Source organism: Lipophrys pholis, assembly GCF_963383615.2.
Source record: "Lipophrys pholis genome assembly, chromosome: 7".
Taxonomy (NCBI): Eukaryota; Metazoa; Chordata; class Actinopteri; order Blenniiformes; family Blenniidae; genus Lipophrys; species Lipophrys pholis.
Genome location: NC_137638.1, coordinates 2,463,171 through 2,475,463, shown reverse-complemented (window position 1 = coordinate 2,475,463; position 12,293 = coordinate 2,463,171). Strand labels below are relative to the sequence as shown.

At 42.6% G+C, this 12,293-nt stretch overlaps 1 protein-coding gene across 2 annotated transcripts in view; it reads left to right on the top strand.

Annotated features, from left to right (window-relative positions):
- Positions 1-11,420, top strand: part of loxl2b (lysyl oxidase-like 2b) — a 37,589-nt gene extending 26,169 nt beyond the window's left edge. For both annotated transcript variants that reach the window (XM_080467401.1, XM_080467402.1), the window contains exons 7-14: positions 1,036-1,187; positions 2,706-2,873; positions 4,001-4,166; positions 5,373-5,613; positions 6,482-6,597; positions 8,083-8,219; positions 8,300-8,411; positions 9,231-11,420. In XM_080467401.1, coding sequence (XP_080323527.1) covers positions 1,036-1,187; positions 2,706-2,873; positions 4,001-4,166; positions 5,373-5,613; positions 6,482-6,597; positions 8,083-8,219; positions 8,300-8,411; positions 9,231-9,301 — 1,163 coding nt within the window. In that variant the 3' untranslated portion in view covers positions 9,302-11,420. The remainder of the gene's footprint in view (positions 1-1,035; positions 1,188-2,705; positions 2,874-4,000; positions 4,167-5,372; positions 5,614-6,481; positions 6,598-8,082; positions 8,220-8,299; positions 8,412-9,230) is intronic.
- Positions 11,421-12,293: the final 873 nt, after the last annotated feature.

Here is a 12,293-nt window from a genome sequence, read left to right as displayed (position 1 = left end):
CTCATAAACATGGATATTGTTGCACATTCCAATCAGCTTAGACATGGAAAGTGTTGAAATGGAGGGAATGTGGCTTCTCCAGATTCATTTTCCTTCGTGATTTCTCATCACTCGGACTAAACCTCATGAAAAACAACGGCCACATGGAAAAGATAGAAAACCCCAAACAAGCAGTGCGAGTGCGGCGGGAGACGGAACACGATCCAGAAGATCAGAACAGATGAAGACATTTCTACTTGACAGGAAACATAAGTGACGTCAGGCTGATGTCAAAAATATCTCAGCTTCTTTTTACGTATTTAGTCACTTGCCTGATTCGAGGAATATGATTTATTTTGTGTTTCCTTACTCGCATTTATCAAAAGAATATTGTCCAAAATATTACATTTTCATAGTTCAAAGCGTATTCCAGATCTGATTTTTTTTTTTAAAGTTAAATTAAAACACATCAAAGTAAATCATCATTTAAAAAATGTAAAAACTTCTTAAGAGTCCGTTTACACGGCAACGATTACGAGTGAAAACGCAAAACCTTTATTGCGTTTTCAGCATCTGCTCACTCGACAACGGTAGTCAGGCTCTGTCGCCGTGGAAACGGGTGAGATCGAGACTTTATGCTGGGGGCCGGTCTCCTTGTGGACGCAGGAAACGCCACTACTGCGCGTGTCCACCTCGGCCGTAGTGAACAGTCCCGTCTGCACATGCTCAGTAGATGGACAGAAACAATCATGGCGGCCTCCAGAGTGTCGTGACCCCCACTCCATATTCTCGTTTTGGTAGTTTTGTAGTTGAGAGCTGCCCACGATGGCGTCCAATTCCTTGCGTGTCCCTATGAATGTCCATGTTGTCCCATTGTTCATGTTTGTAAAGTATTTGTGTGCTTTCATTACAAAAACAACCACCAGCGCCAACTTTGTGACGTAAATGTGAAACTTTTGTGAAACAAAAACACCAAAATAGAAGCGTTTTTTAACTTGAAACATCATGATGTAACCAGGGGGCCTGAATCTGTGGATTTGTGTGTTTGTGTTTCAGGCATGGGTCCGGTGCACATGAACGAGGTGGCGTGCTCGGGGTCGGAGAAGTCCATAACGGAGTGTTTCTTCAACAAAGAGGCCCTGGGCTGCAGCCACGAGGAGGACGCCGCCGTCAGGTGTAACGTTCCCGCCATGGGCTTCCAGGAGAGGGTGAGTTACTAGCAGACGTTGAGACACTGTGGCGCAGTGGTTGGTGCCGACACCGAGCGTTCGAGTCCGTCTTGTACGGTGGCCTGGAAGGGCAAAACACTACAAACTTCAGAAATACTTCCCAATTACATTTTGTTAGATTGGGAAGTGTTTTTTCGATTTGGAAGTGTTTTTTCGATTGGTATTTGTTCCTTTAGATTTGGAAGTGTTTCCTGAACCTTGCAGTGTTTTGCACTTCCAGGCCACTGTGGTGTTGGACTTGGGCGTGTTCTCCCTTTGTCTGTATGCGTCTCTTTAAGTACTTTTTTTTCCTCTTTAAATCACAGTATAAACTAGACAACACGGTCATATGGACGACTGATGTGAACCGTACAAAACATTGTGTTCAGGACAGACACATTTCGCTTCTGGAACCGTTTTTAGCTGTTTTCCCACATATGGCGACCATTTGTCAGCTGCTTCTCCTTCACTCGCTCCGTGGATGAGTTCATCCCAGACTGTCTCGGCCGGCTGTCGACGGGCGACTGTTGTGTCCAAATCATCTGCAACAGTGCGACGTTGCTCCGCGGCGACGTGGAGCCTCCACCGGCTCTTAGTCCTGTCGTAGAACTGCTGGTCCTTCCACTTCAAGGTGGAGTTCACACATGCGGTAGATGAATCGCACAAATTACACTTCAGCGTCCCTCCCTTGTGTTTCTTGGCTCAAGCGGTTCTCTTCTTACCTCAAGTCACCGGTTGACCGTCTCCTCCCAGCGGCTGGTCTTCGCCATGTGTCTCCTGTTTAAAAACGTTGAGAGCAGTGATGTGAGCTCGCACACGAGGGGTAATTACTGGTTGGTTTCTTGGCTGGGTGCCACATGTAGGAGCTCAGTCTGGAGGCAGTCCTGCAGTCCTTACGAGACCCGGTTTGATCTGAGCGTTTAAAGGTTCCGGGACCAGATGAAAACGTGTAGAAGTCGTCTGATCTGATGGACTTTCAGCCAGCTGCTGCCCCCCCCCCCCCCCCCCCCCCGGGTTGAGAGGTTCTTGCTATAAAAAGGATTACAGCAGTAGTTAAAGAGAGTTTGCAGTTCCTGAACACAGCACAGTCATTGCTGCACAGCAAGTCATTACCATCAGTGTTGCTTCAGGTACCCTGAAAAAGTAATCCGATTACTAGTTACTCTACCCACTAGTTACACCTAATTTTAAAGTCACCAGTTAGCCTGAAACATGTTTTTTTGACACCAGAGTACCAGGAGAAACAGGGAGAACATGGAATAAAAGAGAAAGTTTGTGTCGCCATGTTGTTCTGGTTTTAACTACAGGAGCTGAGTGATGCGTTCAGGTGCATCACGTAAATCCGCCCTCCACCATATAGTAGCGAGGTTACATGCCCAACATGATTTAAATTAGCGAGCAGTAAAGTGCATGTCCTTTTGTTTACTACATATTTCCATGCATCATTTGAAGATAATCTTAAATGACAGAAGCGTAACAGTGAATCTGAGCTCTGATTTTCCCGTCTTCTTCTCACAGTTGCGTCTTAGCGGCGGTCGGAATCCGTACGAGGGCCGCGTGGAGGTGATGATGGAGAGGAACGGCTCCCTGGTGTGGGGCACGGTGTGCAGCGAGGGCTGGGGGACCATGGAGGCCATGGTGGTCTGCAGGCAGCTCGGCCTCGGCTTCGCCAGCAACGCCTTCCAGGTACGAGAGCGCGAAACTGGGTGAAAGGCGTTTTAATTTTGACGCACGTTCGTAACGAAATACAAACTTTTTTTATGAGAAAGAGTCAATTAGATCACGAAAGACCCAATGTTTTGTTGTCTTATTTGCACAAAATGAGCCTAATATGACTTACTGGACTTACAGTTTCTAACAGTATTGAACATTTTTCCATATTTAAAGTAATACTTAGTCAAAGCAGACCATATTTGTGTGCGACATTCCTAACAGACGTCGGAATTTTCGTGAGTTTCCTCGAGGAAACGTGAAAGAATGAGGAAGTTAATAAACGTTTGGATGAGAAAGGGTTAAGTCAAAGATCCCTGGGTTTGAACCGGGTGACCCCGGAGCTCCGGTCACACTGCAGCAGGTCAACGTCAGGAGAGTGAGGAGCTGCATGATCACAGGTTGTTTTCTCTTCTCCTCTGAGCGCTGCGAGCGGAGCTGAGATTACGATCTGTGACATCATCACTACACGACCGTTACTTTACTTCTTTATCACAACTATTACTTTGAAAAACAAAGTTTTTCCAGAACTCCTGTGTGGATAAATGCCACAATCTAACAATCTGTTAATAACCCAACATTTAAATATGAAACGACCAGCCTAAACATTATGACCACTGTTAAAATGAGGAAAAACTGGAGATTTAATCAGGCGATCTGAAAGTAAGTCAAATAGTAGGGGGTCTAATTCTGGACAATATATCATAGAATAATTGATATCATGGTATCAGCATGTGATTAAAAGGCTGACTGAACTGTGATGATCAGGGGAAGTCACACAAGATTAGGTCATCATGTTATGGAAGGAATAAAATAAGTGATCAGGATTTAACAGCACTACTGTACACAGATTCAGTGCTCCCTCTAGTGGCGTGTTGGGAGAATCGCATATGTTGTTCTCTGAAACTGAAAAATAAAAACCTACGAAGATGTTTCTCCTTCCTGATTACCCGAATTATACGAAGAATAACACCCCACCAACGCACTATTGACTTGCATGGAGTCACATAGCTGATGGAAAAAGGTTTTAGTACAACGTTTAGCAGTGCGAGTACACAATATCAGATATGACTGATAACTTGCTGCTCTCTCTCGCTCCACAGGAGACGTGGTACTGGCCGGGCGAGGTGAGCGCAGACGCCGTGATGATGAGCGGCGTCCGCTGCTCGGGGACGGAGATGTCTCTGTCCCACTGCCTACACCACGGCGACCACCTGACCTGCGCTAAAGGAGGCGGCCGCAACGCCGCCGGAGTCTCCTGCTCCGAGAGTGAGACGCTGCTTTTACCTGACCGAGCGCCATGTTTCCTCTGCTGCTGCCCTGAGCTTCTGAATGGACACGAATGAATCCACTTCAAACCTTCTATGGTTCAATCTTTGGAGTATATGTTTCTACCTTTGGCTGATATTTGGAAAATGTGGCTAAAGCCACCACAAAGCTTAAAAAGGAAAACCAGTCAAAACTGCTAAAATGACTGGAAATGCTCTCATAATTAAAACAGATTTAACAGCTAGAATTGAGAAAAAACACCTAAAACATAAAGGACAGCTCAAATGACGAAAACAGGTAAAAACCTAAAAAATTGCAAAAATAACTATAACCATTAGAAAAGGTAAAAAAAAAAGCTAAAATAATTAAATCAGCTAGAATAGCTCAAATGAATGAATGAAGAAATGAATAAAATGGCAAAGAAGGCAAAGGTAAAATACCTAACTTAGGTAAAATATGTAAAAAAAAAAAAATTATAAAAGAGCTAAAATGTCTAAAACTGTAAAAAAAAAAAAAAATTTTTAAAATGGAATCGCTAAAACTACTATTAAAAGTCAAATTGGAAATCCTGTAACTGCAAAAAAAAAAAAAAAAAAAATAGCCACAATGTCGACTTGAATCAAAAATGTCAAAAATAACTAAATATGTTAGAAGACCTGGAATTGTTAAACTACTTTTAAAAAAAAGGGTCAAATTGTGAAAATGATTAAAACTGAAAAAAATAAATAACGCAAACCCGTGTGAAAAGGTGGGAGGAAAAAAAATGCTTTTTGTGACTTTCGTAAAAATAAAATATTTGGGCTCGAATTGCTTTAACAAAGTATAAAAGCTAAAATTTGTCAGATTGCCAAAAAAAACCTTAAACCACAAGATAAGGTCAAAAGGAAAAGTAATCAAGATCAGCTAAATTAAATAAACTGGCTAAAACAGCCAGTATTGTTTAAAATGACAAAAAATTTTAAATAGCTAAAACACCTTAAATCACTAGAATTTTTTTTTTAATAAAATAAAAAAAAATAATAATAAAAAAAAAAAAAAATAAATAAATATATATATATATATATATATATATTTGGTGAGGTCATTGTTTCTTGGTTAGTGAGGTACAGTAGTGATCCTGCAGTCTCTAGTCTTTAAGCGTTCCCACTGTCAGATTGTTGCTCTGTGTTGGTGATACTGAGTGTCCGTGTGCTGGTTGGTCCTCAGCCGCCCCGGACCTGGTGCTGAACCCTCAGGTGGTGGAGCAGACCACCTACATGGAGGACCGGCCCATGTTCATGCTGCAGTGTGCGTACGAGGAGAACTGCCTGTCCTCCACCTCCAGCCAGGCGCCCGCCAACACCTACCGCCGCCTGCTGCGCTTCTCCTCGCAGATCCACAACAACGGCCAGTCCGACTTCAGGCCCAAAGCGGGACGCCACTCCTGGGTGTGGCACGACTGCCACCGGTCAGTGTCCCCAGAGCGAACGCTTCCAGAAACCTCTGCTTTCAAACCGAGTTTCAGCTGCAGGAATTCAGCTGAAAGGCTCGCGTGTCATCAAAGTTACTATTTCTTAAAAAACCTTACTCACTCCTAATTACCTAGAGCCCCCACAACCCCAAAAAACACTGGTTACATAGGAAGTACCTCATGTTACTTCTCTAGCTTGGTCGATGTGGGAGGAAGATGCTCTATAATCTGATGTGAGAGAAGGAAAATACTCCATAATCTGGATGTTAAGAGGAAGATGCTCTACAATCTGGACGTCAGCACACACAAACAGCTCTTAGAAAGGGAGGCTAACTGCTATTTGATTATGCTAATGCTAATTACAGTTACTGCTAATCGCCGGTGCTGAAGCTACAGGCTAAATCTTAGTTTAGTCGCCGTTGAACGTTTATGTTGCTGTCAGAAGGTTTGATAGGAGACTTTGACATTAAACAGGAGTTTAGTTAAACAGTAACGTGTTGGACAGTAGCGTCCAAAAATGCTAAAGCTAACAGGTGGCTCAGTAGGCCGAACGGAGAGAGAGAGAGAGAGAGCAACTGTTTAACTTTTGTCAAAAGTAACAAGCCCACAGAAACATTAGTAATAGTAACTGCTAATCCTACGCTATCTGGTGTAACTATTTGAGCTTTTGAGAGAAGCTAACGTATCCAATTGCTAACCACGGGGGCTAATGCTAATGTTACTTCCTTCATGTAGCCGTCAAGAGGATTTGTGCAGCTCAGGATTAGCGAGTCGCTTCCCCTCCCCTGTGAACAGGAGTTTAACGAAAGTGTAACGGCTAAGGAGACGCGTTTGGCTAACGCTAACACTTTCCGTGTGCCTGCAGGCATTATCACAGCATGGAGGTGTTCACCGTCTACGACCTGTTCAGCCTCAACGGGACCAAAGTGGCAGAAGGACACAAAGCCAGTTTCTGCCTGGAGGACTCGGAGTGTGACGAAGGTGAAAAAAAAATCGCAATCATTTTAATTTCCCGCAGACTTTGGCTAGTTTTCACGCCGGACGCTCTTCCCGCCAAAGTCGGGAGTCGAAGCTGAGTTTCCTTCACTCGAGGTCAACGCGTAACCAAAATATGTAATATAAAGTGATTTGAATTCAGGACGATAACTAAAAACTGCATTTCGTCACGTACTACACGGGACTTTTTAGCGACTTTCAGCTCGTTGTTTCGGTTTCGCAGCCAAAACTTTATCCTGCTCAGATTTCAGGTTCGTGCCACTGCTCTCCTTGTTTTGGGTCCAACACTTCCAACTCAACGCAGCGAGTCGACGCCGTTGTCCACATTTCAAAGTTCTGCATTTTATGTTCCGCGTTAGAGCCCGATATGTAAGAACGGCTCGAATTGTTAGAAAATGTAATGTAATAGAACCAGAAATGTAATAAGTGGTTGATAATGTAATAAAACGCTGAGCTTAAAAACTTTAAAACTTTAAATATTACATTATGGGGCAGGCAGAAATATCTCAATAATGATAATAAAATGAATAATATATTTTATTTATAGACGGCTTTCACAACACTCAAGGTCATCTCACAAAAGTTTAAAACAACATAAAAACCAAAACAAGACAGGAAAAAACAAAGGTGCTATTATAAAAGAAAATATATAATAATAATGATTTTATTACATCATAAAGTGAGTCGCTGATTTATGATTTGGTGCTTCAATTTGAGAAACACTGAACGAACGAGCTCTAAAGGTTTGGACTATTTTATAATACGTATATCTGTATACAGTTTATGGTATTTATGTAGGATTGCTGTTGTCCAAGTAATTTATAGTTTTCTGTTCTCTATAATCTGGAATCAATTTCTCCAATTACCAGTATAAAATAAAATCTAATCATCAAACATATTAAAATCACTTAATTTTTTTTATCATTATTACCAGTTACTACAGTTTGGGTTTTTATTAATTAATTAATTTTTAATTACATTTCAGGCTCAGCACTTTTTGTTCCATCATCGATCAGTCATTGCATTTTGGGTTTTATTACCATATATTTTATATTTCATTGTTCCATATCGGGCTCTAACGGGACGTCGGGTTTCTCAAAGATCTGTGATGATTCGCCGTGAACAACGGCGCTGAACGAGAGGAGGACGTCGTTAGATAGCTGATCCATATTAAAACAAGGAACGCCACAAACCCCCACAACGGGGCACATTTTGTCGAAGCAATTTGATTTAAATGCGATTTGTTCTCACGCCGCATGTTCACCGAATCGTCCTGCCAGGTATGGAAAAATGACAATTGCATCAGGAAGTGAATCCGTTAGAAAAACCTTCGCGGATTCAAATATCCCAAAAACCCAGACGGGATCGGTTGAGACGTCGAGCGCCACTGCTCCGTTTGGCCACCAGTCACCGCTGTTTCTGCCGCGGTTCGTTTTCTAAAGCACGTATTTTCATTTCTCTGCCTTGCAGGTATTGAGAAGGTGTACGAATGCGCCAACTTCGGCGAGCAAGGCATCACCGTGGGCTGCTGGGATACGTACCGACACGACATCGACTGCCAGTGGGTCGACATCACCGAACTCAAGCCTGGAGATTACATTTTCCAGGTGAGGATTTTTAAAAAGAAAATAAAATCTGTTCCACGTCTTCACGCTGCACTCGCTGATCTCCATTCTCTCTGCTGCAGATCGTAATTAATCCCAACTACGAAGTGCCGGAGTCGGATTACAGCAACAACATCATGAAATGCCGATGTCGATACGACGGCCACCGCGTGTGGATGTACAGCTGCCATAACGGTAACCGCTCCCGCAGGAGGGATTTTAAGAGCAGTCGACTGAAATGTTCGGGAAAAGTTGAATTTCTCAGCCTCCGCGAAAGATCTCAAGACCGCTAACGATGACCGAGCGTAGCGTAAGGTTTCACACAACACACAAGGATTTGGCGAATCCGTCTGCTGTACGGAACTAGAGCTACACTCGGTAGAGCGCAGACCTTCGCCAACGCCACATTTGTTTGCGGAACCGAGTTAGCATCGCTACATGATAGCCGTTAGCTCATATCGATGCAAACTAGCTAGGTCAGGCAGCAACATCACGGTGTGAAACACAGAGCAGGGAGCGTCTCCATGGCAACAGACACTGATCTCTTTTGATCTCCATGAGGAGACCTCTCATCCGCTTCCTATGGGACATTTATTCGTATTTTTGGGGGGATTTATTCAGAAACGGTTAGCCGGTTAGCCGTTAACGTCCCAAAATTAAATCGCTTGATTCTTGAACGATGGCAAATCATCCCTGAAGATTTCATGCAATTCGGATGAGTGGTTTTTGCAAAACGTTGGTAAAATAAGTACATACCAATAAATAAAATATCTCAGTAGATGGGTCAACTTTCTCGTTGGCGAAGGTAATAAATGTTTCTCCACGTCTGCAGATGACGGCGTAGTAAATGTACACTTTGTTGTGGAGGAGCTGTTTCATTCAAATGCGTGAGCAGAACAAACGCGCCGCTCTAGAGGTGGAGACAAGAGCGTTTGGAAAACACGTTTTCACGTGTGAACGGGTCCAGGGACCCGGAGCGTCGGCGCTAACGGCGTGTTCTTCCGTTGGTTGCAGGCGGCTCGCTAAGCACCGAAACGGAACAGACGTTCCCCGGCCTCCTCAACAACCAGGTGACTCACAGGTAAACCAGCAGCAGGGACGCTGAGTCGACTGTCTGAAGCCCGCCAACCAACCATGGAACCATGGGACCACTACAACGTCTCCGTCTGCCACCGGTCCAACCTTCTCGCTCAGATCTCTATGACCCTCCTGTCCTCCTGCAGCCGAGAGAAAACCGGATTCCTCCCGATCCGGATCCGACAACACCTCACGAGATCGGCGAACCTCTCTGGATGCCTTTCAGTTTTTAGTTTGTTTTGGGTTTTTTTTTTTTCTTCTGCAGGTTCGGGGGCAGGCGATTCACACCCGGCTGCAGCACTCGGGGGAGGGGCTTCTTTGAATTGCAGCACTTTACCAGAACCCGCCTCCTTCCACAGTTTGGACTTCTGCGTCAGGCCGCACGAGAACATCGAGACAAACGGCAACTGTTGTCCCTTTCTCGGCGACCAAAGTCCAAACGCTCCGAGGTCACGCGAGCGTCTCCGCGGGAGAGAAATCTTCGAGGGGCAAGTTTGTCACGGAGGTTCGGCTGAAACGGGCCTCTTTGGACGAAGCCGCGGTCACATTCCTACAGAAGAGTTGCACTACGGTCCAGTTGGTGTCGTGAAAATGTGTCGAAGCAGTCCTATTTAATCCAAATACTCTTTATATCTTTCCTGTTTATGATATGTAGCAACATTTAAGCTAATAAGGAACCTCATGTCTGTCTTTCTACTTTTTTTTTTTTTCATCTTTCCACCTCTGTGGTTACGCTGCCCTCAAGTGGTGTAATGCAGCAGTGCATCTTGAACGCCACTGGTTGACGCCTCATTTCAAGCAGAAGATTTGCAGCCTGATGTGAAGTTGTCACTTCGATAAAGTGCCTTTGATTGATTGGTTTCACGTTTTTTTTTTAGTTTTTTTTATTCAAAGTTGAGGCTTAAAAAAATAATGCTTATTAACAAACATCCAAGATCCAAATATCGTTCTGAACTCTGCACGATTTGTCATTATCATCAATACACGGGGTGAACGTCGCCCGAAAAAATCTGAAATGCGACAAATAGTTTTGAGATTAAATAGTTTAAAATATGTTTTAAAAAAAAACTGTGATCAATTTAAATTTATTAACAAAAAATAGTTAACTTATTTAAAAATTTCAATCGATTGACAGGAGGTCTGTGCATTTTATTGCAAATGTGTCGTCATGGCGATATCAACAATATGTCGGGGGGAAAAGAAACCAACTATAAATTGTGTTTTCATGAGGCCTCAGTCACAGCTTGTTTATTCGCAACACAAAAAATTGTGCAGCAGAATAAATCATCTTTAATTCGCCTTTCGATCCCAAAACAAGACAGTGGATCTAAACGTTCTTTACCGCGACGTCGACGATGGAAAACCGTAAAGATTTTCCTCTTGGCGTTCGCCACCGGAGTCTCCCTCTCACTAAATAAGACATTGAATTCTCCCAAAACTGTGTAAATCACCGCCGATTAATCACGATATCAATACACAAATCGCAAAGTCTGCAAACAAAAACCTGTTTCTGTGCACTGTGTAGTCATAGTCACACGTATGAAAACATACATTTGATCCCCGGAGGCCACAGGGCGGCAGTCAGAAGTCACAAAAAGGAAAAAAGAAAAAGAAATAATGACCAAAAACACAAAGAATACCACCGATGCCGAGAGAAAGAGCACTGTTTTTTTCTTTTTTTTTTGAAGAACCAAGCGCGAAGGCTTCAACATCGTCTGCATACGTGTTTGTACCGTGATATAAACGCACCATATCTCATGTTTCCGTCATATTGTGCGAATGTTTTCTGAACGGAGCGTAAACAAACTAGTTTTTTCGTCCAATCAGACGTCAGATTTGCATCCTGAAGCGTCGTCTCATCACTTTCACCTAAAACAGCCTCACACTTCTTTTACTTTAAAGGTTTCTTCAAACCATTTGTTTTGTTTTGGGGGTTTTTTTTGGTGTAAAAATGTGTGTGAATCCTGTTTTTCTTTGTGTTCATGGTGCTACGGAGCTGGCCCTCTGTTTTCTGAGGCGCAGCACATGTTGAACAGCTACGTTATGTATACGAACCGTATACTTGGACTGACAACGTGCTTGTGTGTGTTAAACTATAATAAAAGTTAAGGAGCAAACAGAAATCCGACTTCACGATTCATCCTGTTTTTTTGTTCGTTGAATGTTTAGCGCCTGTGGATCACGTGTGAGGAAGTCATGTTGGAATAAAAATGGAATCAGAAGGTTGTAGAGGCACAGGAAGTACTGAGCCTGCAACAGGTGGAACTTTCAACTAGTTCCTGCCCAGATATTCCTCTGAAATACAAATAAAGTATATAAATCTCTTTTATAATCGACGCAAAAGTGATTTCGGGTACTAGATTTATTTATTTTTTTATTATGGATGATTGTATGTTGAATAAACAAGAAAAAGTAGAAAAAAGATATAAATGAATAAATACAAAATGTAATACAGTTAGAAGATTCCCTTAAGAAAATATGACAAAAATAAATTACTTAATAAAAATCATTTAAAATTTGAAAGAAAAAATATTATTAAAGCAGATTGTTCTAAAGTCAATTATTCTATAAGAAAATCTGCTCAAATACATAAATTATTTAAAATAAAGTATTATTCAAAGTGACTCATAGTAATGTTCTTGGTTGTTTCACTGGCTTCACATGGGTGCAGTGGTTTGCTCCGTCACCTCACAACAATAATAATAATCTCCCTGACAATGTGCAGGTGACTATAAACTCCTCACAGTCACGCAGGATTAGCGGTATCAATGAGGGATTATTTGGGCTTTAAGGGGTAAAATTAAACTGGATTCATTAATAAAACATTAAAATACATTCCTGGTCCAACTTAAATCCTCAACTTGAACTCACAAAGCTGAGCTTCTGATGTGGTGCAACACTGACCTCTGGTGGCCTGAAGAGCACATCACATCGTTTCCGGCACTGAGAATTCATAGAAAAGTATAGAAATACTGTATTCATGAAAATTCTTATAAAACA